The 27,046-nt window shown below is 47.3% G+C and overlaps 1 protein-coding gene across 1 annotated transcript in view; it reads right to left on the reverse strand.

The window, feature by feature from the left end:
* The window catches only part of LOC119433994 (gamma-aminobutyric acid type B receptor subunit 2), a 350,459-nt gene that overhangs the window by 141,976 nt on the left and 181,437 nt on the right, over positions 1-27,046 (reverse strand). Inside the window, exon 2 of the mRNA XM_049658564.1 lies at positions 3,581-3,718. Coding sequence (XP_049514521.1) covers positions 3,581-3,718 — 138 coding nt within the window. The remainder of the gene's footprint in view (positions 1-3,580; positions 3,719-27,046) is intronic.

A 27,046-nucleotide genomic window follows, 5' to 3' on the forward strand; every position in this document is an offset into this window, starting at 1 on the left:
ACTTCGCAGTTTCATTGTCGTACATTAAGCATAGGAGGCTCAAAGCCGTCGGATCCGTTTATCTGAGTGGCGGTTCTCGCGTAGCGGGGCGAAGCCTCGAGCAGCGGCTGCGAAGTGGGGGAGCGTTACGTCAGTGGCCAACGCCAGCGCGCGGGCCTAGGATGGCGTCGCGTGGTTAGAGAAACGGTAGCAGATGCGCGCCTTGTGTAAAAGGATGACGTCGCGTGGGAAACAAAACATGAAGACGCTGGCTCGCGCTATCGGCTTCTACGCCACATCGTTCTTCTTTTAGGTGGCGTCGTGAGTCTTCATACGCGGTGATTTGCATATCGTAAACAACCAGCGCAGTGGTTGCCGCGTTTGAGCGGAGCGTCCTCCAAAGCAAACGAAGGTGTCTCAGCCGAACACAAAGCATTTTCTTAATGAAATCAAGGTGTCCCAACAGAACTCCAAAGACGGACCCGTGCTTACGCATTTATAACTAACCTGCGACAGATCATCCCAAACTTTATTTTAAGAAGCAATAGAGGATAGATATACCGGGTGTTCAAAATTAAGATTTATGGTTTTCTTAAATTTAGGCACTGGGAGGCATGTGAAGACCACCTGCGCAAATAAGTTATGTGGCTAGGGGGACACAAAGTGAGATGATAATTATCGCTGTCAGCAGCCGAATTAACTACAATTGAATAATTAACTCTTTATTGACAGCAGTAAGCGTGTATGTTTGTATTCAAAAGTTAGAAGCAGTCGTGTTTCTACACAGTTTCACTTGGAAGAATTCTTCTACATGTCTATTCACCGAGATATCCAACTCCAAATTTTAATTGTCGTTCGCATGATTACGCATGCAAGAGAGTAAGGATCGGCGCAAAGCTCCTCCCTGATGTCACGCGGCTTTTGGGTGTGGCATTTAGTCTGACAACACGGCGGGTATTTTCGGTGGACTCCGTGTTGATGAGCAAGGAAGTATTTGACATTTAAATTGATGGAATTTTGTGACGGATAGTGCGAGGAGTTGGGATTCGAAGAGGACGCCATCTCTTGGTTAGTAGACGCTCGAGCTAAGGCGTTAGCCTGTTCGTTCCCCTGTACCCCCGCAGTGTCCCGGGCACCAGAGTAGGCGATGGCGGTGGTTGAACGATGTGGGGATTATCGTGAGGCTAGCCGCAGTCACGTGTCCCTTAAGAAACATGCAACATGTTTCCCGAGAGTCAGTGACCACGACCGAGTCCCTTTCCGAACGCTCCGCGTGAGCGATCGCGATTGCCACTGCTAACATTTCGGCCGAGGTAGGGGAGCCCGCCGTGGTCGACGCGGTAATTTGCTGCTGGCTGATCGCGTACACGACTGCCAGGGCGTACCTCCTTTGGTAGCGCTGCCCGGTAGCCTCTGCATACGCAGCTGCGTCCGTGTAGTACGTATGGTACCTAGCGTTATTGGAGTACATCGATTGAATATGTTGTGCGCGTGCTTTGCGCCTTTCCTTGTTGTACTCGGGATGCATATTCTTGGGAATTGGAGCTACTGTAATTTTGGATCTCACCGAAGGAGGGAGAGGTACGGCCTGTTCGGTGAGATAAATCGGGTATGCTGGGATATTAAGTCGTGCCAATATTGTCCTACCAGTTTTTGTGAAGCTGAGACGCTCACTCTGTCGCATCAGAGTGGCCTGCCTCAGTTCGTCGAAAGTATTGTGTACTCCCAAAGCTAGCATGCGCTCCGTGGAGGTAGATTTAGGCAGGCCCAGAGCCTCCTTGAAAGCCGTTCGAATTATCGTGTTGGCCTGCCTCTCCTCTTCCCTGTTCAGGATTTGGTAGGGCAAGCCATATGTGATTCTACTAATCACTAAGGCCTGTACGAGCCTTAGGGTATCGATTTCTCGCATTCCCGCCTTTCGATACGTCACTCGACGTATCATTTGGGCTATGTTGTGGGTTGCGGATTTGATGGTTTTGAGCGTCTGTGCTGCTCTCCCGTTGCTCTGAAGCCACAAACCCAGGACTCGCATCGTAGGTACCTCTCGGACCATTTGGCCCTCAACCACAATGTTAATCGACCCTCTGGATTTGTAGCCTTTCATGTGTATCCGGATGACCTCTGATTTTTCGGGCGCGCACTTCAGCCCGCTCGGTCGGGAAAATTTCTCCACCGCTAATACCGCAGTTTGGAGCGACTGCCTCTAAGTTTTCAATACAAACATACCCACTTACTGCAGTCGACAAAAATAATTGTTCAATTTTAGTTAATTGGGCGGCTCACAGCGATAATTATCATCTCACTTTGTGCCCCCTGGCCACATAACTTATTTGCACAGGTGGTCTTGGCGTGCCTCCCAGTGCCTAATTTTAAGAAAACCATAAAGCTTAGTTTTGAATACCCTGTATTATCAGGCACAGCCGCCAAGCACATGCCTGTATTGGGCAACGTCCTTTTCCTATAAGCTCGGAGAAACCGATACCTGGCTTCGCTATAGGGCTTCTTCCTCTTTCTGGGGTTTTACGAGCAAAACCAGTTCTGATTAAGAGGCACGCCGTAGTGGAAGGCTCCGATTAATTTTGACCACCTGGGGTTCTTTAACGTGCACTACAACGCAAGCACACGGGCGTTTTTGGATTTCGCCTCCATCGAAATGCGGCCGCCGTGGCCGGGATTCGATACCGCGATCTCGTGCTCAGCAGCGCAACGCCTGAGCTGGCTGAGCCACCACGGCGGGCTACAGGTGTTGCTCTATCCGTATAAAACGCGGGTTTATCGTGAGCAGAAACGGTGAATTTCGGTAAATGAGAAAGGCTACTATCATCATCATCATTGACAGAAGCTGACCCCCCCCCGCCCCTCAGAAAAAAAGTTGCAGTGGCTTAGCTCGGCTATGCCAGGATATGCGTAGCGTTAGCAAAGGTTCAGCTGATTATTCTTAGCTTTCCTGGTTGTCTCCTACGCTCAACCGCTAATTGCCAGGCAACTACATGGGGATCCGATGAGTCAAGCTTCTCCGTTCTTCTGCGCTGTTGAGCAGCATTTGCGCTCTCCTTCTCCATGGCTATACCACACTGGCAAACGCCAGTCAGAAGCGCAGCGGCTCCAGCGCAGTGTCAGACGGCGACTGCACAGCGAGCGAGCGCCGGCGCCAGTGCGTCTACCACGGCTACGACGTCACTCCTCTGGAATGCGCAGACCGGCGGCGGTGAGTCGCGCGCGGCGGCGGCGGAGTGCGCGAGAGGTGCCGGCTCCGGTGGCTCCGGTGCGCAAGCCGTGTGACATCATTGATCCTTGCGCATGCGCAGCACGGCTCTTGATGTGCCGCGCGAAACGGGCTTGGCTAGGCCAGTGTAGCTAACGCTACAAAAACCTGGATCCGCCCCTGTTTGTATCCTTTTGCCTTACCGCTTTCGCAAAGCACAGCGTATCTTTATTGTTAAAGACAAGACTGACCTGTGGCAATCCAGATAAGCGTAGTGCACGAATTTATCTTCACATCTTTCTTCAGTGTCCCTTTTAAGTACGGACACCCATGTCCTCTTTGTATGAGAAACGGAAGAGTCGGATGCCTTTATCCGCGCAAAGGCACACAACTCACCTGGACGAGCTGGAAGAACTGGGACGCCTTGGCGATGGGGTCGGTGACGGCGTTGCATGCTGCGCCGAACAGCACCAGTTTCTTTGGCCGCTTGTCGATCATGTCGAACAGGGCCTTCATGCCCACCGCTGGGTCGCACTGCAACGACAAAAGCAAAGGGAGTTGTCACGTTAGTCAACGCGCACCACTGAGGTACTATACAACGTAAGCAATACGTGAGAGTCGGAACGCATATGATATGACGTGGAACGCGGGTATCACAATGACCTCTACTCTGAGCAGGCACTCAGATATGCCTTGTTTACTTAGCAAGGAACCAGGTGGCCACAGAGTTGAAGGAAATTCTAATAGTCTAAATACCGTGCTTGAATTACATTCAACACGGTAATTTCATGTCTTTTCAACCATCGTGATGAAGGGAAACGAAATGAATGGAGACGGAAAGAAAACACTCCAATAGCTACATTCGAATCAACAACCTTCGTAGAGAGCGTAAGGAAGTTTGAGCAATGCGGTGACTCCTCGTACACTTTCATCAGTATTCAGCAACATGCGCACCTAATTGCATATGCAGAAGTCTTGCCGTGGCGAATATACTGACTTGATTTGAAATTCATACGTTTGTATGTGACTGTGTGTATCCACGAACACGCATGTGTTGATATAGTAATATGTAAATGTTAATATGCTTTTCAACACTACGCTATTCACGACTGCCAGAGAGTGCTAGCTGATGTTCTAGATAGCTCCGTAAACAGAGTTCCTTGTTTTCCAAGAACACGACCGTCTAGACGTAGTGTGGGACCGCGCGGTGGTCCGGGAACCCGGAGGAGTCCAAACTCACTTGCTACCAGTAAAGTTTTTCTGTCTGTTTGTCTAGCCATGTTTTCCGGCGGCTAAATTTTCGCGGCATTATAATGTTTCCACTTCAGAGTCAAACATGTACTTTCATTTCCCACTCACACCTCCCCCCCCCCCCTCCCCCCTGACACCTCCGAGCTGTTTCTTTACGCTAAACAGCATCGTTGCCCGTGCTTATCTTGGTTAAAGTGATTACTTATTCAAACAACAGCGGAAAATGCAGCAAATGAGTATTTCGCGGGCCTCTCCGCATCAGCAAATTGCAGAATGAATCAGATGGTAACATTTGCTGAAGTGAATTCCAACTGAGACCAAATTATTTACTTACAAACGCGAAAAACTCATATACACGAAGAAAATAGGCACAAGGGAAATAGAGATATAAGAAGTATAGAGAAAATCCCAAGATATAGAGATATAAGATGTTCAGAGAAATGTTTGCAATAGCGAATATGTATTGCCTGCGTGATAAAAATAAGCGGCTTTTTACCCTATACAAAGCAGCCATTTTCAGCAAGTTTAATTGAAGATGACAGCAGAATATTTGTAGCTGGTTTTCTTTTTTTTCTCTTTTTTTCTATAGCTCGCAAAGAACTTCAGAACATATTATTATAAGAACTACAAACAGGATCCGGAAACTCCCTATCGGAAACTCCCTATCGGCGTGGGACGTTCGGTCCCATGCCGATACGCGGCGGCAGCGCCGCTTCCACCACTGGCGGCTGCCGGATATCCTACTTGAAATAATTCACAAACACTCAAGCCCTTCATTACAAGTATTTCACCGGCAGCAGATGGGCTGCCGTCATGACGAATGAGTCGAGCGACACTGCTCTTATGTCAGTCCACTCAGGCTTGCACAGAACTGCTTTACTCATGCACTTCACTCTATTTCACTCATCACTCATTTTACTCATTATTTCACTCTATTTTCCTGCTCGGAAAATAGAGTGAAATGCTTATGCTTACCCGTGGTCATTAGGAAACCTGAAAAACTTCGCCGAACTGGTATTACCGGTGTTCGATCACCACAGAGCCATGCAACACATGTGATGCCCCGATTTAGCCATCTTCGTCTAATGCTTGGTTGACCTGGTTTCTTGCGTCTTCCGTTCGTTGCACGCCTGATTAAGCTTCTCTGTCTTATCTTTCCCATCTTCACACTTGGTACAACAGCCGAAGCAGACGACCAAGCGCGATTTGACTTGTGATATCGCTGAGCGAGTGGCAAGGGTGAGCAGGGGCAAGCTCGACGGACGCACGATGGCGACCACTTCCCGCGCTTCGCTAGATTTAAAGTTCACAAAAAGAGAAACAAGAAAAATAACTTAGGATGTCCGGCAACCGCTAGGAGCGCGCTTGTTCCTTGAAACCGAAACTAGCTTTACTTTCCGGGGGCTGCTACAACTGCTAACATAAGAACAAGTTTGCAGTCATAGTGAGACAGAAAAAAAAAAAGAAGGTTCTGCAGTCCACTCAAAAACGAAGGAACTAAAATGTGAAAAAAAAAGAAAGGCAGAAAAGCACCCAAAATAAAACTTGCTCTGAGCCATTACATCCATATTGCTACGTGCGCGCGCAAACAGAATCACCCAGATTTAAAAACTATACCAAGGCGTCGCCTGCTTTGCATTACAGAACACCACTCGCGAGCTTCGCAAGCGAAGTATGCAGGTTCCGGTGCTTTAAAACGAAACAGCGAACTAATTCAGCGTCTTTCATTCGGGTGCAGAGCTTCTGTTTCCAGGCTTATGCAGTTGTTTCACAAAAGAGGATAAGAACTTCGAAGTGGTCGCGCCGGATGGCTGGACTTCTGGCGTAAACATCCCCCGCCCTTCTTTATAATAAAAATTCAGCTTTGAATGTGGCCATTAGGCTCGCAGGATTTTGTCAGACAGTTTCTAACAGACTGGATCGTCGCGTAGCCTTTTAAGCACTTCGAGCCAGTCCCTAATATCGCACAGGCAATGTAAAGATTAAAAGGTTTTCGTTCGTACTTTGATGATACGTGTATTACATTATGTATTTCTTGTGTTTGTTTTAATGCGAGCTACAGAAAAGTGCCGGGTCGCAAAATACAGTTAAGCAGTTCAAGTAAGTGCAAGGTCCCACGCAGAGAACATCAAACTCAATTCCTTCCTCTTTTATCGAGGGGGTCGGAAGTGGGAGGGATCTGGCTCGCATTCTGTTTGATGCTGTGTACACTCTAAGCAACCCGGATGTCGCTGACGCAGACAAAGAAAAGATTACGCTTTTCTTTTTTTTACCCCCCGCGGCGTGGTTTGTTTAGAAAAAAGGCAATATGCAAATTTGCAATTAAAACGTTTTGCGCTGGAAGGACGACTATACGCAACGAAGCAACACGGTCGCCGCGATAGCTTTTTGCTGTTGTTGTTGTTGTTGTTGTTGTTGTTGTTGTTGTTGTTGTTGTTGTTGTTGTTGTTGTTGTTGTTGTTGTTGTTGTTGTTGTTGTTGTTGGTGGTGGTGGTGGTGGTGGTGGTGGTGGTGGTGGTGTACTTCTCGTCAGCAAACGCAATAGTCAGTAATCTTATGCGGCCGGCGGACCACCCACTGTGTTTCCGATTTCAACTCAAGCTACAATCCACGTTTGAATACACTTCTCTCAATTAGGCTGTGTCCTTTTCTTTTTTTTCTCTCTGTTAATTCAGTGGCCTCTGAACGTCAGAGACTGCAAGGTTATTTTTTTTTCATAAGAAATGAAGATCACACAGCGTGACTGTCATGCTAATGACTTCGTTTGCGACAGACGTTGTTTGGAAGGCTTCAATTTTCTACGTCAGACTTCCAGAGTTGCCGAGAGATGGTATACTAATAGTAAAGACTGTGGCGCCATAAAACGAGTTACTGAACCGCGTTAAGCAACTTACTTTATTGCGGAGAGACTGGACGTAAAATAGCAGTGTAGTTAAGCACGCTACACTTGTTGTAGAGAACGAGCCTTATTCAATGCTTTAACGCATCTGCCAGCAATGAGCCCGCGTCGGGGTTATGAAGCGACATGGGCACGTAGCTCTTCGAGAGGGTTGCAGTCAAGAGCAGACGCAGTTTGCGGGGAGCTGCAGAAAAACAATGCGGAGACCACTCAGCACATCGTAATGGGATGCCAAAATATTCACCCAGCCAGAACCGCAGGGGACGTCCACCTTCCAGAAGCTCCAGGGTTTAAAGCTTGCGGGATCGCTAAATGGCCAGCGGTCGTGATAAGCAAGAGATGTTTAGAGTATTGGTTGAAAAACGAAGCCGGAGTCGGAGTCGGAGCCGGAGTCGTTACAGGCGTACATAAACTATAGAAGATAAAGTAGTGATGGGTTAACTCGGGGAGTGGGAAAGGGAGGGGGGGGGGGGCTGCAATAGATCCAGCAAAATATTATTAGCTCAAGCAGGCTAGGTGGTTATTTGTCCCCCTCCCCTCCCGTTTCAAAGTGGATGCCACTAAGAATCATCATCAATCATCATGTTGCGGCGACGTCAATGTATTAAAAAAAAAAAAAAAACTTCGCCGGCTGCCACTGTCTAGCGTCAGGTGGATCCATCGTATCGCAGTAGAAAATTTTCTTATCTCATCACACTACCGTGCCTTCTGCCGCCTTCGACTGCGTTTCCCTTTCCTCGACACTCAATCCTATTTCTTTAAATATAGGCCCCCGGTCATCAGCTGTTCGCATTCTGTGACCTGACGAACCTCACTACTTCTTCATAAGCTCATCTAGGTTATCCCCCTACATCTGTTTGCCCTCCAGGCTCAGTGCATACTATACCTTGTTTATGTCTCTATGTCACGCCTGTCATTTTTCGTGCCGTCACTCGTTGGGCGATGTTGGGCTTCGTCTGAAGCCTATTTTTCCTTATCCTGCATGTTTCAGCCGCATTAGTTGCTGCTGGCAAAATGTATTGAATGTATACTAGGAATAGCTCCAAGCTGCCACTCCTCAGTCGAGAACGTCTACCATGCACGCTGCAACATTTTTTTTAAAGCGAAGCTTTACATGACTACTCAACTGGGCACTCGATTTGCGATATTCGCGAACTCTATAGCTGTAGGTCGTATACGTAAGAGCGAATGTAGTTGTTTTACGCTCGCAAAACACACGCTTTCGGAGAGGTTTGTCGCTGTTAGAAGCGTGATGAATTGGACTAGCTGGTATTTTTTACATCATACTAAGGCAACTGTGCAAAAAAACAAAACAAAGAAAGGACACAGCGCACGCAACCAGGCGACAAGGACATGCGCCGCCGAGAACAGCGCTTGTCCTCGTTGCTTCTTTTCTTCTCTCGTGTCCTGCTTTTAGGACATTACCCTAGTATGTTGTTGCGAAATTTGTGGATCCTGCGCCGGGAGAATATAACGATTCTGGTTCGATGCAATTACTTTTCGCGTTCTTTCAGTGCGCAGATTGGCGCTGCGCCCGCGTTATCGACTGTATGAGCCGTCCGCGAACTGTGGCTGATAAGAGTGGCACAGAAATCGAGAGGAAAGGAATCCTAACGTTACATATCGGCCCTGTGTCGTTACAAGCATTTTTTTTTCATTTGTCATACAGGCGTTTTTATTTTTCGTGCCACAAAGATTTTCCGCCAAGGACGGCTTTCAAACAGACTCTCGAATGGCCTATTCCCATACACATCATCGTCATCATCATCAGAATATATTTATGTCGACTGCAGGACGAAGGCCTCTCTCCCTGCGATCTCCAATTACTCCTGTCTTGCGCTAGCTGATACCAACTTGGGCCTGCACGTTTGCTAATTTCATCACCCCACCTAGTCTTCTGCCGTCCTCGACTGCGCTTCCCTTCTATTGGCACCCATTCTGTAACTCGATTGGCCCACCGGTTATCTCTACCCTACGCGTTACATGGCCTGCCCAGCCTTATTTCTTTCTCTTATTGTCACCTAGAATATCGGTTATCCCCGTTTGCTCTCTGATCCACACCGATCTCTTCCTGTCTCCTAACGTTAGGCACAACATTTTTCCTTCCATCGCTCTTTGTGCGGTCCTATAACTCGTTCTCGAGCTTCTTTGTTAACCTCCAAGTTTCTGCCCCATATGTTACCGCAAGTCTCGATTGAACGCCCATAAGAACGAGAGAGTGAGGGAGAAGGAGAAGAGGAAAGACGGCGGTCCTCTCCTCGCCAGGGTTCGGTCGGGCAGCTCAGAAAACGATCGAGGCCATTAGGCGATCGGACCACGGGTGCGTGTCTTTGTGGAGGGCGGAAAGAATACGGCGGTGACGACGCGGAGGGTATGGGGACGACGCCCTCAGACGAAGGGGACACCGGTCGCTCGGTGCGGAGTGCGGCGGGGCCAAGCGGCCGGGAAATCGACACCGTCGCAGCGGCTCGGCGGCCGCGGTTTGCCATCCCTGGTCGATCAATGAAGAGCTGCCGCTGTTACGCCGTCCCTTCGCCGCTGTACCACGGACGGTGTGTATACGGAGCTTGGCGAACGGGGCCCGAAAGAGCAGCGAATATGAAAGTTGCCGCAGTATCAGCGCTAAGCTGAGTGGTTACTTTGATTGGAAGATATATTGTATAACGGGGATGCAGGAGGTACGCGCACATGCGATGTTGATTGAACCGAACGTTCGCGCGTTACGCCGTGCCCTGGATCGGCATCGTTGTTTCGGGCAAACGTGACAGTAACTCTTTGAGGCACTGTGTGCGCGCCAAGGCGGCGTATCAAAAGCGATGATACTTAAATGTGTACATATCGTGAGCGCTTCTGATTGGACCTGTGCTGCAGATTTGAATATTATGTGTAAAGCGACTTGGGGGGGCTAGGTACTTGCTCTTGTTGTCTGTGTGTCGCATTGTAGCGTTTTCATTTTTTTTATTGTTTCTCGCAATGATTTACATCAAGCGTACTTTTCAAGTGGCTGGATAGTTTCCTTTCAGGCGTTCCGAACGTAAAATAGTTGATGTTCTCATATATGACGTTCTTGCGGACAGTTTTCGCGTGTAATACAAAACCTGTTGAAGCTCAACAACGCTCACGGCTAATTGAAAATTATGTGAGTCAATTCTGCAGCTACGTGCTTTTTATAATTCTGAAGATGCAAGAAACGTGATGAAAACACATTTTGCATTGACAGGATTACTTCGCGCCTGAATTATAATGTTGATTTTGATCGTTTGGTGGATCAGGGGTGCGGGGTTACTATGAGACGCCGCAGTTCGGCATTCCTCCGAAATGTTTACCACACGGAGGCCTTTATTGTGCCCCTAAATATAATTACAATGGGTGTTTTTGCATCTGACCTTTAGTGGGATGCCACCGAAACGGCTGGAAATTGAAACGCAGAGCTCGTGCTCAGTAGCGGATTGCCATAGCCGTCAAGCCACTGCGACGGGTAGCAACTGTTGTGGTTTGCAATGGTTATCACGCCACGTCAGGTTTTCTTGCAGTGAAACGACTCGCCTTTTGTTATTTCTTATATATATATATACTTACACGTGTTTCACATTCAACACGAATGAACACCATAGGAACAGCGGGGATAAAAAACAAAAAAGATACAAAACTTGCTGAAGAGCAATAACGACCCGCACAAGGAACTCGGCCCCCGAGATTCCCTGTGACGCGGCGAGCAAGGAAGCTCCTCCTTCTCCTCTAGCAAAACAAGGCACGCTTCTCCACTTCGGTCCACAGCGTCCCTGACACTTCATCCGGGGAGGTGTCTCCCTAAGTCCCTTTTCTCCGCGAGACGTCCCACGAAACGAACGAACGAACGTGCAAACCTGGAGATTCATTCCGCCCCGGTATGGAAGGCGCCATCACTGCATCCCCGAACTTCTCTTCCACCGTTCGCGACTTTTTTTTTTTTTTTTTTTTTTTTTTGCGAGACAGCGTCGAGCTGTACAGTCGAGATCAGCAGGCCCGCGATGCGCGCGTCTCCGCCAGATGCACACAAGCACCGCTGGCACAGGGCTAGCGGACTCCCCCCTCCCTTCGACCCCCTCGACTCCCTTCCCCCCCGAGCATCAGGGCTAGTGCGAGCCTTTGCGAATGCGGGCTTTTCTCCGCTCCGTGTCGTCCCATATACTCACGCATCCACGCACGCACAATCTCCAATCTGCGGCCGGTGCTGAATAATGGATGAGGGACCGGGTCCTTGCAAGGACTCCCGCGCCCCCCCTCCACTCCCTCTTCTTCCCTATTCCATTCTCTCTCTCTCTTTTTTTTCTCTTTTGGGGAATGGACCGCGTGTGTCTCTGCCCGTTTTGCTATTCCTCGCGCTCCCTTCCAGGCTGTTCGGCTACGCTTGCTAGAGCTTTTGCTGGACGTATAGTCCGTCCGAACCCGCAATGATGTAGGCATGTGAGGCGAGGGCGGGGACAATAGAGGGGGTAAGCGTCCCGAATGGAGGCGTTGACGTGGCGCCGAAGGCGCATCACTCCGCGTGAAATGCTCGAGACCGTTTTGCTGGCGAGGAGGGCGTTCTGCGAATAACGGGGGGGGGGGGGGGGGGGGGGATGCTCTTTCGTAAAAAGAAAGTGGCATCAGGGTTCTCGAAGAGAATGCCGAAAATCAAAAAGTTGGCGGAAGCGAGAGTGGAGTCGCTACGAATAAACAAGAAAGAGGGAAGTAGAGAGAGAGAGAGAGAGAGAGAGATTAGAAAACAAAGACACGATTCGCGGCCTTTGCTTTCCCATACACTGCCCGATTTTCACGACGTGGACGTTTAGGCATACCGCCGAGAAAGAAAATCTTCTCGCGACCCCTTTCGCCCTCCTTCCGAATCGATGCGCGCAGGCGCTCCCAGGTGTATATTGAAGAAGCCCACGCGGTGACAGTTCATCTTGTTTTCTGACGTATACGCTCCAACGCTGCAGCTTCGCCTTTCGCGTATTTGAATCTCGCGCGCACGTAAGAACTCGCGATCTTGTTGGAGAAAAAAAACAAACAAAAAAGGGACTGAAATCAGCGCAACTGCGCAAGACAGGCGAATAATGAAACGACGCGAGGGGACACGACGCGAACAGCAGTGACAAGAAGGACGAAGATAAAGTCGAGGCAGAGCGGGAGGAGTGGGGTTGGAGTGTCATTGTCACGTGGTATACATATAAACTGCCGTCCAGTGGGCCGCATTCAGGAGTACCTGGCTAGGTGATGGCTGCGGTAAGGTCTTTTCCATCTTGGAGAGGGATAGGCGGAGCTCATTTTCATGTTTATGAGATGGTCTCTTGGGCGTGCGACTGGGGAGACCGACGGGAAACGGCGCATCGTGTGGAAAGACAAAGAAGTAAGAAAATAAGAAGCTAGGTAAAAGAGAAGAAGAAGTTACGGCGCACGAACGCCACATGCCAGCGTCGTGCGCGTTCGCCCGGATGGACACGAGTTTGGTCAGCGTCACCACCGGATGTTCCCAGAGTGGACCGCATATCCACTGAGACAGGAAGGAAGCGCAGAAGAAAGAATAAAAGCGGAGCAACGGAACTAACACGATGCGACCGCGCCTCGTTTATCATTTTTTTTCTTTTCCAGCTTTTCTCTCTTCTTTTTGCAGACGTACTATACTCGCAGTGAGAGTATGTATGAGCCTCATTTTGAAATCCCGGAAGTTTTATGGCATAGCTTACTTGGAACCGCATGCAGTTTATAGGTTAGGTTAGGTTAGGTTACGTATCACGAAGACGGTGGGAGCGGGGGCCTGTCTAATACAGCGTCACACTTGAAAACAGGTAGTGCATGTACTACGTGTAGCGGTAAAATAAAGCAAAATAAAGCTGGAACGGTTGCATGAAAAGAATTGAATTCGTGAATATCACGCAGCCGCGTTCAATCTGAAGAGTAGTCAGGAATAAAAAAGAAAAAAAAGAGAGAGAGAGAGAGCGATATGAAGGCAAGCATGTATTCACTATTTGTCATGTCAGAATGGTGTGCCGAATCTGGGTAAACAAGCATAAAAGCACTCTAAAAGCACGCTCCAATGAACGGCCCGACTCTTGGTTCCTTTTTTGTTTTTGTTTTTTAATGCCCGTGGAGAGGTTGCCCCGTGGCGTAACATATTCATCGAATAAGTGGGCGGAGCCCTGGCTTAATGCAAAAACTACGAAAGTGACTTTTGAAACTCACTACTCACGAGTAGCTGCACGCATTTCTTGGTCTTCGGTGCGCGTATCCCGGAACGCCCACTCACTTTCTCGCTCGTCTGGTATTTGTTCTTGGGCATCGAGCAAGAGCAATTAGCGAGCGTACGCCGCAGGTGAAGGGGCTGAGCACATTAGACGACTCAGCTGATATTCAGGTGCAGGACTCGAGGCCGCCCTATTTTATTACGTGTTAGCGATACTACGGAGAAAGGAAGGAGGAAAACTGTCTGAGGGCAACGTTAAGAAAGACAAGTTGACTGGTTAGTACTTTGTGTCTATACTCTGACCGGAGCTTGTGCTTTCACCCCGACCCAGCAGTGCCGTGGTTATAACAGACAGTCCCTGCGCATCGTCCCACTCGGTACTCACTCTCTCCCTCTTTTCCGCTTTCTATCCCCCTTTCCCTTACCACTAGTGTAGGGTAGCAAACCGGACGATCGTCTGGTTGACCTCCCGGCCTTTCCTCTCCTTGCTCTCTCTCTCTTAGCAACTTCTTTGTAACTCTCTCTCGCATTTATGGAGGTATGTCGAGGTACGTTAGTGTTTTTTTTTTTTTTCAATTTCCCGAGTGACGCATCAATTTAAAATTTAGGCTAAAGTGCTTGATGCCCCAAAAAACTGCACATTTGGTCACGAGGTATGACGTATAGGGGGAAGTCTCTGGACCCATTCTGACCGCCTTGGTTTCTTTAACCTGCTCTCGTTCTTTGCATTCCACCCCCATAGGAATGCGACCGCCGTGACCGGAATTGAACCAACAACCTCGGGCTACCACGGCGTACCACCATGGCCCCTAATCCCACATCAAGTTCTTGTGCCTAACGTGTTGACTCTTTATCCATCAGGCAAGGGAAAGCAACCACTCGAGCGCGAAGTTAGCCTAGTTGATGTTTGGTCAGCACTGCGAAATAATTTGCCAACATTAAGCAACGAGGAAGGCAGGCGGATCGAAATGCACTAGTTTCGTACGCCTTTTATGCTGCGTTCCTTGCTGTGCTTGCTAAGTCGCAAACTGAAAAACAAAAAGACAAACAGAAAACAAAACAAACCAACTAGCATACGAATGCTCCAACTTCTTGGTTAACGCCACAACGGGTCTTCGTCTCGCAGTTTTCTCCTTGTAGGACAAATGTCACAAGAACGCAGAAGAACAGCAGAGACACACACACACACACAGAGCCTTCGTCGTTGAAGACGGGATCGCCCTGGTGGTAGCTCGCCTGGCGAACGCGTAGCGATCGCGATGGATCAACTGTTCGACCGGCGATCCATCCCTGTTGCGACAGTCGATTGCATTTTTTTTCTTCTCTCGTTTTGGCCTAGTTAGCCCGCATGGTTTCGTGACGCATTAGCAAGCCGGTCAACGCAGGGGCGTGGAGCTGCATGGGTCCCGCGTTACCCAGCCCCAAACTCGCCCCCGCCGTTCGATACCGGCGCTGACCTGAATAGAGCCACGCGGAGTGCGAAGGAGCGGGGGGTTAACGCTTAGTGGGCGAGCGGGTTAACGCTTAGTGCCCCGCACGCGCTTGAGTGAACAGCATGTGGGTCAGGGCAAGCTGGGGTCAAGGGTGCCTCACGGAGTTCGCGCCGACTGTCGCAAAGTGTCAGGCAATGAATTATATATATATACCAGCGCTTTGCGCGATCGCGTACAGGCAAATGACAACTGGTGTCAACTCGGCGTCGTGTTATTTTGGGGATTAGCTTCAAAATAACGCTTAGAGAAGTAGTATAATTTATGCACATGGGGAAGGGGAACGGAAGAGGGGTGGTGTACCGGGGCTATGGCGTTGCGCCGCTGAGCTCGAGGTCGCGGGTTCGTACCCGGGCGCGGCGGGCGCATTTTGATGATGGTAAAACGCAGTAAAGAAAACGAAAAAAAAAGAACGCTTGTGTACTTAAATTTAGGCGCAATTTGAAGAACCCCAGGAAGTGAAAGTTATTCCGAAGTACTCTACTACGGCGTGCCTCAATAGTCGGGTCGTGGTTATGGCTGGTAAAACTCCAGTAATTATTTTTTTAAAGAAGGAATGGCTCTCACATCACAATTCTTATCATGGAATGCGGCACCGCCTCTGCGCAAATAATTGCTCTGGACTTATAGGTATTTTTTATGCACCATTTAGTTATACCTTTTTTTTCTGTCATATTCAATTGACTGTTTCGTTATTGCTGTCACTGCGCTTTGTTATCGTCTTTAATAATTTGGAAATATAACAATTGTGAAGAAGCGGCCGGGTGAACCACCAAATCAATCAATCAATCAATCAATCAATCAATCAATCAATCAATCAATCGGGAAAATAAGGACAACCCAACAGCGTGTATTTCATTGTTATAGCCCCAAAGAAAACTTTGTTTCATGTGCAAGTTTATTTATTTATTTATTTATTTATTTATTTATTTATTTATTTATTTATTTATTTATTTATTTATTTATTGCTAATTCGTGCTGTACAACGTTAATATCGCTAGCTATGACGTTCTAGCTTACTATAGCTGTTTCCTAATTTAACTTTAGTTTACCTGGTATTGCACAAACCTCCGGCGTTTTGTGCCGAGTACTAAACTGTGTACTAAAACTCGCGTTGACGGGATTTAGACAGCGACTTGTGGGAATCGATGTTATGCGAAGTAGTGTGCGGGGAGCCTATCAAGTTAACGAAACGACCATGAGAGCACTAAGACTTAGGCGGCAGTTTCATGACCTACATGACACGCATCTCATGCCACTGATGTCATGAGTCCTCAGGAGTCTCTTTAGATACGCCTAAGAGACCTTAAGGCGAAAGCCTTAGCCATGCTCATGCCGATCACTTCGACCATCAAACTTTAACCGTTTCCTTCACTTAGTACCACATCCGAACCCATTCCATTGGTTTCCGAGTGTTAATTTTTTTTTTCGCTGAGTCATTGTAATTTTTGCTGAGGCATGCTCATGACTATGACTTCTACCAACATGCTTCACTGTTTCCTTCACTTAGTGCCAGCATCCTAAGCCATCCCAGTGGGTTTGAGTGTTAATATTTTTTCGCTGGGTCATTGTCATTTTTGCTTAGTACTGTTCATGACTATGACTTCTACCAAGATCCTTTAGTGTTTCCTTCACTTAGTCCCTACGTCCAACCCATTTCAGTGGTTTTTGAGTGTTAATCTTTTTTCACTGGGTCATTGTCATTTTAGGTGGCTGTTTAATGACCTACATGACACGCATGTCATGACCCATAATTTATGTTCGTCATAAACTCTTGTCATGCTGTGCCAATTTTGGTACATAGCAAACTAACGAAACGACCATGAGAGCACCAGGACGTATGTGGCTAGATAGATAGATAGATAGATAGATAGATAGATAGATAGATAGATAGATAGATAGATAGATAGATAGATAGATAGATAGATAGATAGATAGATAGATAGATAGATAGATAGATAGATAGATAGATAGATAGATAGATAGATAGATAGATAGATAGATAGATAGATAGATAGATAGATACTCTCAAAGTGGCAAATGTTCGTAAAAGAAATACTTGGCGTTTAAAATAAAGCCGTAATATAGTAATGATAAATGCGCGCGAGAACAGAAGCAATGACCTTGGTTCTTTTGTTACTGTTTTCTTTATTCTTTTTTTCATACCTATCCGATTATTTTTGTAAAACTCCAACTCGCGTCTCTGTAGCTATCAGAACTTTCGTGACATACATCACGTACTCCCCAAAATTGCGCAAGACTACCGTGCCGACAGGCACGTCAGCAGGTTTGATGGAAGTGAGGCTCACTTTTAAACCGCTTTTGTCGTCGCAGGTGCACATTTATTTAGTGCATATGCGTATACGTCGTGGCTAAGTATAGGATGTCAAAGGGGTAATTTCTCCCCCCTTTTTTTTTCTCCCTTGCCGCGACGCTTGTCGTTACTCAACCTAACGACTCGTGTCGGCATGGAAACGTCAGGACGCAAGGCACAGCATTATTTCTCTCTTCACCTTCGCTTGAATTTAGTTTAGCTCTCGCTTGACTTACGAATACGAAAAAACAAAAGTAGGAAGTAAAACTTACGTCCACTAAGTAGAATAAATGAAAGCCAAAGTTGAAACTTGTGCTCGGGACGAGAGAAAAAAATAAAAGGTTTCTAAATGCGGGAGAAAGGAGAGAAAGTGAGAGAGAGAGACGTAGAATCAGAGGCAGGGAAGTTAACCACACAGCCAAGGCCGGTTGACTACCCTGCGCGTGGGGAAGAGAAACAGGGGCGAGATAGATGAGAACAAAAAAATAATGAAAAGGCCAGCCAGTGTGAACACATTCGCCGACGGATAGTGCGTTACAAATAAGACGATGCGCTATGATTACGCGTGTGGGCACACATAAATTATCCTTGCTGCGTCTCGAAAACTATAAGTGCTTGTTAATTTAGAAAGATGACGCGTAATAAATACCGTCGCACGAACGTCGAGAAGCCACAAGCGCGATGATTAGACAAAATCCATTTACTTCCCATCATTCCCACGGTAGCGAGACGATCGTGGTGCCAATGATTCCCCTGCTGAATTTTAAGGGAAACACTATGGCTCTAGCTGAGTGTTTTTTTTTAATAAGAGCCCATTTTCGCGGAGGGTAAAGACAACCGAAAAAAAAATGACGAGGCCATTATCGGATTAGAGCATTACGTAACGCGTAGTAGGTCACGTGAACTCATAAAGTGATCCCGTAGTGTTTTTCCGTAGCATGGCCAGGCGGCATTCCAATGCCGCACATGTATATAGGGACAGAATGGAAAAAAAGCTTATCTCCATTATTGGTTTGGGGGGTCGCCGCAGTCGCTGGCCTCTTTTATTGCTTCGACGTCATTGGAAACTATACGTGGCACCGCATTTGCGCCGGAGAGGCAATATAGCGGAACGCGGCACCACAACCCAAGTGGACCGTTACCAAAACGGAAGCCACTGAAGACTTCGGGTCGTGAGACAGGGAAGAGGAAAAAGACAAAAGAGAATAGGAAACCAGGAGCTGGCCAATTGGCGCGATGAAAGGAACTCCTGGACCGCGGCGAAAACGGCTCGTTACGAAAAGAATGCGAAGCGGGCGCTGCGATAGCGACACAATGGACGCCGGTTCGGACAGAAGTGGTCGCGCGACCGCTGGTATGTAGTTCGTTTATCCTTTTTTTTACTCTTGATGTTCAATCGCTATTACCTAGACCGTCCACTTTCTGTCCTCTAGCTAAGAGGCCGCAGCGTAGCGTAGCATAGCATTTCATAATATAGCGTAACATAGCGCAACATAGGATACAATAGCGTGGAATAGCATCGTATCACAAGTGATGGAATAGCATACAGATGCCACGTGTAACAGCGGCTTGGTAGCTTTGTTCGTTCACCGGGAATCCCGTCACCGTGACTCTCAGTTTGGGCTATCCCCTGAAACATTTGCGAGGGTGACCAAGCTACACATGGTCTGTAAACTGGTTCTCTGATGTAAAGAACACAAAAGGTGACCTCGCTGGACAAGTGAGAAAATCTACTTGAATATTGTCACGGCTATATACTCAAGGCCATCGCGATGCTCCTGAAGGAGCGATGAAAGCAGCCATGCTCTGACTGAACGCTAGAGCTGCTCTGAAGCCTGTGCATTTTTGTGCTTTTCTTGCGGTGGACAGTTTAACGAGCAACGACCAGCGACTGCCGTCTGCATGCTGCCCGTACCAATATCCCTTGAGATAACGGCTTTCTTGAAATAACGATTGGCTAAACCGTACGACAAGACGCAAGGAAAAAATAAAACAAACGAAGGCAGAATCACTAGATCTTAGAATTAAGAACGAAGGGGAAAAATTAACGCAGAAGTTGCGGGAAATGAACGTGTAGGGAAGGATAAAGCAAGGTGTACAAGCATCGAGCGGTTGGCGTAACTTCCTTAGCTAAACGACGTCAAAGCCTGAAAAACCGGCACAGCGTTGCGAAGGCGATTTGGATAATACTTTTCGCCAGTTTCCTCACTGATTCAAACGTGTACGAGAGGTGACAAAGCTATCGTTGGGCCGTATTCGCGAGGCGGTTCGTAAGCCGTTTCGTAACTGTACCAGGCAATCGTGACAGCGAACACAAATATCGGCGAAGGCGGCCCCGGCTTATAAAGACAGCTCGCGTGATTGAAGAGCCCGCTGAATTTGATTCAAATTTTGACGCAAGTGCGGTTTTCAGACCAAGGCTGAAGCACTTCTACATTTTAAGAACTAATGTAAAAAATATCGAGGACATTAAAAAAAGAACGGTGGGAGGGGAGTCGCAAAACTGCTTGCACGTAACGTTACGATTTATTAGCGGCCGGTGGACCGGGTGGCAAGCCCGAGCGACCCAGACGCATGTGGGTCAGGGGTCAAGGACGTCCGAAAATGTCGCCAGCTGCTGCGCGGGGCCTCCTGGCGCCGCCGCCGCCGCACCTTTCTCTGTGTACGCGAAGGCCGCATTGATTGGCGGCTCCCTTCGCCCGGCAACCCCCCTCCCCCTCACCCTTTTCTCCCCATACACTTCGCCAGTGGCGGGGACAGCACCGGTGAGCACTGGCCCAATCGATGTCTGTGTGGGGGGCTCGGGCCAGCCGCGGGCGTGCTGGTTCGCTGGTTTCGTGAGCACCGTCTCCGAAACCGCGGTCAGTAGACGGGGCGGACAGTACCCCGGCGTTCCAGCCCCGAGCACAGGAGGGCAAACGGACCGAGAGTGCGCTTGGCTCGCAAAAAAAAAAAAGTATAAGGGCGGAACTCATCTACGATGGGTATTAGAATATGCGAATGGAGCCGAAGCGCGTCACGTCTGAGGCGGTCAGTGTTGCCGGGATCTTCTCTCTCTCTCTTTCTTTTGGGCTTATTTCCGGACACGCTGAGAAATACCGAGTGGAACATACGCAGCGACCCCAAGTTGGGATCACAGAGGTTCACTTAAGAGCGGCACAATACCCACGTGAGCGGCCCACGTTATTAGACTGCACTTACTGCGATCGGCCCACATTTTTAGGACTACACTATCTCCGGGGTAGGCCCACGTTGTCGGTTGGATAGCGGTGTTGCCGGGGATAAAACTGGTGTGACAGTGCAAGCAATGGTATTCGCATTGAAACACTCCCTCAATTATTGGTTAGGCGTTGAGTAGATCGTTTATAGTGAGCGTCAGATTAATTGAGTGCTAAATGTTTTATGCATGAACTTATGCATTTCAAGGGTACAGAACGTTGAACAGCGTTTCAACGTTCTCCTTGTGTAGAATATGCCGTATGTTTGCTGCTGAATGCCGGAAATTGTGACTTCTTGCTTCTTTTTAAAATATTTCGCTGTAACAATCGTTACAGAGCTCTCGCGATTACGGAAACAACAGTACCTGAGGCTAGAAGTGCCTTAAAAAATTTCCGCAATCAATTTTTCTAAATATTTCAGATAAGACCTATTCTGGCCCCACTTTCACCCCTGCGTGGATATCGATGAGATTCGGAACGTGCTGCCTTCGAGAAAAGCCTTTGTACTTAAAAACTAAAAGCATTTATACAGGTTTTCTTTTTGTTTTCTTGTTTTTTAGCTGCACTAAATTTGCTAGTGGAAGATAGCACAACTCTAAATCTTGATCAAAATTACACGATGAGGCGGCTATTACTTCTACGAGAAATCAAAATGCTTAATTGAATAATGACATAATTACGCTGATTACGTTAATTAAATTCTTAATTATTTACTTTAGGTCTCCTATTCTAATCTACGAATTAATTTTTTATGTATATGTATATAAGAACAAAACTTTATGCTTCATGAGTCACCGAGAATAGAGCAGGAAGTCCTAAAGCCTCAAAACACCCCTGGAACGTAGCTTGTCGTTTGTACACGTAAATACGCTTAGAACTGTTCTAATATGTGGCTGAAAAGAAACGTGAGCTAATATAAGGGGTTTTTGATGCGCTTCGATATAAAAAAGGGCAGTTGCATCATATCTCGAAGCATTCTTATGAGCATGCTTCTAAAGCACAGTTGCTTTAAAGAGCCTGTGTCAACGGCGGCAAATTCTTTTTCTCGAATATAGGAGAATATAGAAAGAAACAAATAAACAAATACTCTAGGCCCCTTTCTCTCTGAATCGAGATGAACCGATGCGCTCAATTACCCCGTGTCACCCGACTTTCTGTAATGCCCGCAGGCATCTCGGTTTGTACATGAAGTATAGTGCGGCTTTGCCCTCAGGTAAATACGGCGTTTGCAGCAGGGAGCAACAGTCGCAGCTTCGCAATTCCTTAACGAGCGGCTAATGACTGCACGAGCACCCTGCAGGTCCGATGCGCTGTTACACCGACTTGGAAAACAACTACTTGAGCCCTTATTACAGCAATCGTCCTTGAGTATGGGTGAGAGGAGAATTCCTTGATGACCTTGAAGTAGAGAGGACTCGTGGCTGTTTGGGCTATTAAATGCGAAGCGTATGAAAGTGTTAAAACATTCCGGTGTTTTAAACAAACGCGTGTTCAAAGTCGGTGCTTGTTTGTATCATCCTATGATGCTTAGCCTAATTTCAGTTGCAAACGAATGGCCACTTATTCATTGCTAAGGTCACAACCAGCAACATATTTAGCGCACGTAAACGATGGCGATTCTAGAATTCGTTGTTGATTCTTTTTTTTTTCTGACCAGAAAACGACCTATTGCTTGACATGAAAAGCACAATCATATCGTCCTGGTTAAGTTAAAATAATGCCGAACGCAGTCGCCGTGACATTTAACGCCGTACCGTCATTTCTGAAATCACGCAAATATCACGTTAGTAAATATAAATTTAGGCAGCTAATGACAGGAATCGGCCGGGGTATAGGCAATTCTTTTTGATACCGTCAGTGCAGGAGCCCGAAGAGAGCAGCTGGGAAGTAATACCTGTATTGTGTTATCAATTGTTGATAAGGCTAATGAAAAAATGCAGTATTAATCGGATGATCTTCACAAATGTTTACCAGGTTGTAGAACAGAGCAAGTATTGATGCTGAGTGATGAACGTTGCAAACAGCCGAATTGCTCAGCTTCCTCCGCGCTAAGTGGTTTACAGGCAATGTACAGTTAACATACCAAAGTTTTTTTTTTTTCGATTGCTGGTGCTTATTGTTTTTCTCGGCACACTGTCGCCAAGGTTGTATCCGCGGAAAATGTTTTATACACTTGTTACTTTTGAAAACATTTAGTGCACTCTGAATTTACATTCAGCTGGAGAGGCTCGGATCAGTTCATGCAAAGAAGTTTGCTATACACAAAATATTTGACACGGTCCCTAGAACTTGTGGATACCTCAGTCCGAGCTCCTCGGCGAAATGGGGCACCCTGAATCAATTGCGGCGTGCTCAAAGACTTCTCCGTGCCTAGTTCTTCCGCAGGTGTGAATATTCAACATAAATCAGCGTTGCTATTGAACACTTGAAGTTAGACTAATTAAACTAACGTCAATCAAGGGAGGTCATTAAGTTTAACCCAACGTTTAAGATTTCCTTGATCTCGTCCGTAAGGGGTGACTGACTCCGTGAAGCTGCAATACTTCTTTACTGAGAAACCTATTTGGTTGATGTTTTCCTAACTAATCCAATTTCTAGTTTCTATGTGTATAAGAATAAGTTATCTTGTGATTACTTCTTATGTTTAATCTATAACGCCATTGAAATAATTGCCAGCGATATTTTCGGTCAAGTTGATGCTCATAGTATACTTGTTTATTTAGATAATATACGTTTGCATCAGCTACTTGTATTTACACGCACGCACGCATCAAATCCAAACAAACGGCACTCAAGCAGCGTCCTGTAAAGCGTGCTCTGCCTTCTGCTTATTAGCTGTAGGGCGAAGTCAAAAGCGTAGGGGCAGTTGTACCAAGACGGAGCGTTGTTCGACTTTGATGGAGAAGAGACTCACTAACCGAGCAGGAAAAAAAAAAAGAAAAAAACAATAAACGCGTGAGTAGGCGATAGTTGTATACGCCAGTAAGAAACAAGATAAATAAGGCAAGAAAGAGATTTGTGGAGTAAGGGGGCATTAAAAATTGAATGAGTGCAAGATCAGATCAGGCAAGCATAACCACATTCATGCCTCAAGAACAAGCAAAGCTAAAAAGGAAGAAAGAACAGTAGGCAATTATTTATAAAGATCAGTTTAACGAAAGAGCAATCTATAAGAAAATAGAGAGAGAGAGAGAGAGAGAGAGAGAGAGACGTGTTCTTCATCTCGAGAGCATCTCGCGCTTGCTAATGAATTATGAAAATTCTTGACGCGGAAGGTGTCCTCATATCTGGACCAACAGTAAAGCAGAAATCAGAGTCAAAATAAATGGCTTGTTTCTGAGGTGCAAACTGTCGCGAAGATGAATTATTGTTTCGGTTAGAGCAGACGGGTATCGTCACTGCTGTTCGATTTTACTTTATTTGAAGTTGTAGGCTGTACATGGGGGGCTCCTGACATTCTTGCAATAGTATCTGTCCTTCATTAAGTATCTGAATCAATTCGACGATATGCGATAGATGTAATTGTTTACCACTGTGTTATAAGGACATCGTTTGCAGCGATCACTCTCTTTAATAATAAAGTAACGGCACTGCAGAAGAGGTGGCTCTCTTGCAATCGACGAGTTACGAGGTAGAAAAGTAACCAGCCTAAGCTGTGGTGGCACAGTTTTTTTCTTCTTTTCTTTTTTGCCAGGCTAAGCACCTTTAACCTTATCACTCTGACGAAACCCCACAAGCACACTCTCACACGCGGAAGGAAATAAAAAAAGAAAGAACTATATAACAGCTGACCACAGGAAGAAATTAAGCGGAAAAACAAATATAACTGACCATCAGAAACGAAGGCCGACTCGTTTCGCAAGTAACTCCACTGAGAGTTGGAGCTCGGGCCGATGTGGGGCAGCGGGGAAACGGAGGACGGGTTGGAAGGGGACAAGAGGAGAGGAGGTAGGGAGGGGGGGGGGCATTTAACTCTGCTGTTTCGGGTGCAAACAGCTCGATGGCAGCGCATACGTGCGTCCCCTCTGGGAGGCTCCCTCTCCCGGCCGTCGTAAGAAACCCGATCGGCCTCCCGAAAAAACAGTGGCATGTACCCTAAGCAAGGGTGGAACCACGGAGAGGTGCACGGAGGGAAAAGAAAAGAGGGAGAGAGATAGGCTTTTAGGGAGTAAAGGTAGGAAGGGAAGGCAGAGTGTGGAAGAGCGGCAAAGACCGAGAGAGAGAGCGAGGGAGAAAGAGAGTGGACACTGGACGCGGCACTATTGATTGGCCCACGCTTCCACAAACGATCAGAAGCGGCGCGCGCCCTGCTACCGGTTTTGGCTGTCGCCCGCACACCGGGCCATGCCCTCCTCCCCTGCCCCACACTCCTTTCGTTGTGCCGTCTCTGCCTTTTGTCTCGGATTTTGCTTTTGTTCTCTACCACGCGCCCTAGAGGGCGGTGTGTGCGGTATAGGGTGGAGGGGAAGGCGGGGGGGGGGGGGGGGGGGTCGAACTGAGGCGCTCGCGCACGCACGAGCGAAACCGGAGAGGCAGCGGTAACAAGAGACAAGTGTGTGCGCGTGCGAAGAAAGAGAAACAGAAAAACAAAATAAATAAAACAAGAGGCGAAGGGAACATGCGTGTTAGGAAAGAGTACGGCACGATGGCTAGAACGCTCGCAAACGCAAGACATGCGCTAGCACGCGCTTGCGTGGGGCGTCGAAACGGAACAGGGGTGATGGGATTGCTTGTAAGGTTGCGGAAGGCTCAGATTCTTCCTATTCCTCTTCTGTTTTTTTTTTCGGAGCTCCGCGGGAAAAAGAAGATAGCCGTGCTGGGAAGGACGACAAGTTACGCTTTCTTTTTTGCCTCGTTTCGTGTTTCTTTGCGCCGATGTTTGCCCCCCCCCTTTTTTTTTGCGGCGTCTATTTGGAAGAGGCAGTGTTTCTCTTTGCAGTGTTTCTGACGTGCTGTACGCTGGCGGCCGTTACTGTATCTCGCTCGGCGCACTGCGCGTGCCTTGCAGTAGCGAGCACTATCATTTTACGTAAGGCCTCTGCAGGAATTAGAGCACTGCACGGGCCGGATTTTTTCGGCCCGAGCCCGGCCCAGGCCCGCTTTACAAGGCCCGAGCCCAGCCCGGGCCCGTAATACAGAGCCCGAGCCCGGCCCGGGCCCGGGCGTACATGACCGAGACCAGCCCGGGCCCGGCCCGGGCCCGTGGTTCCAAGCCCGGGCCCGACCCGGGCCCGTGCTATTGAGCCCGGGCCCGGCCCGGGCCCGGGCGTTCATTACTACGCTTATCTAGGGCCCGCATGTGCGTGACCAGGCCCGGCCTGTAAGAGAAAAAAAAAATCTTTTTTTACTTACAGATTGTACCCTATCTTTCAGCCTCACTTTCTCGAGGTTTAATCAGCTGCAGTATATAAGCAATAAAAGGCCGAAATCTTTGTTTCTCCCACGGGTACATCAGTAATCCGGCCCATTGCCTGTGCTGCTATTTTTCCGCTGGTGCCCATGCACTTACCTTGATTTGTACGATATGGTTCTATGATGTCATTTAGTATGCAAATATACAGGGTGTTTCATTTTAGCTGAACCAAATTTTTAAAAATTGCCTGTTGCAGATTGCACAATTATATAATAATCCTTGATCTAAACTACTTGATGAGGCGGCCATTACTTCCAAGAGAAAACAGAACGCCTAATTGAAGAATTAACATAATTAGGCTAATTAACTTTTTTCATTAATTATTTTACGGCACATCTTTCAATCTACGAATTATAGCCGCTGAGTTCGCAGGCGTATCCACTTGGAACGAATTCTCAGGAGTGAACCAGTTTCGAGATAATAATTTTCAAAGTGTCCGGCGAAATCAATCAAATCAATTTATTCTCCAATTAACACGCTTCGACGGTCATTTTGGACTAAAAGCTACATACGTAGCTTGACGTGACCCGAAACACCACGCAAGGCAATAGTACGTCAGCAAACAGTGTGCGCACATGTACAATAATTCACAATTATTTCCAGCTGCCGCTGGAATTCCTCACGGACGAAATAGCTATGAACGGAAAAACAGAATATTTCCGTCACGGCAAGTTAAGAGAATTAGGAAAAGTTTTAACAGAATGCATTTTAAACCACACTACAATAGCAATCATCATCATCATCATCAGCCTATATAAAGTATACAATAGCAATACTAGCTATACAAAACAAGGCAACACCAGCTATACAACGTAGCATGAGACTGAATTTTACCAGATTAACATTAGCTAATAAAACGAAACAGGATGTACATTATATACTCAGAGCCATACACGAAGGCAGAATAATAATCACATCAGATATATTACAAGCTACCAATGTATGGGGTGAGTTCTTTCTTACTGAAATTATCGACATTTTTGCATTTGTTCAAAGTGAATGGTAGGTTATGTATTAACGACTATGCTTATAGAGTGTCCTGAAGTATGGAATTCACCATATCTCAGGATTT

The sequence above is a fragment of the Dermacentor silvarum genome, chromosome 11 (assembly GCF_013339745.2).
Source record: "Dermacentor silvarum isolate Dsil-2018 chromosome 11, BIME_Dsil_1.4, whole genome shotgun sequence".
Lineage (NCBI taxonomy): Eukaryota > Metazoa > Arthropoda > Arachnida > Ixodida > Ixodidae > Dermacentor > Dermacentor silvarum.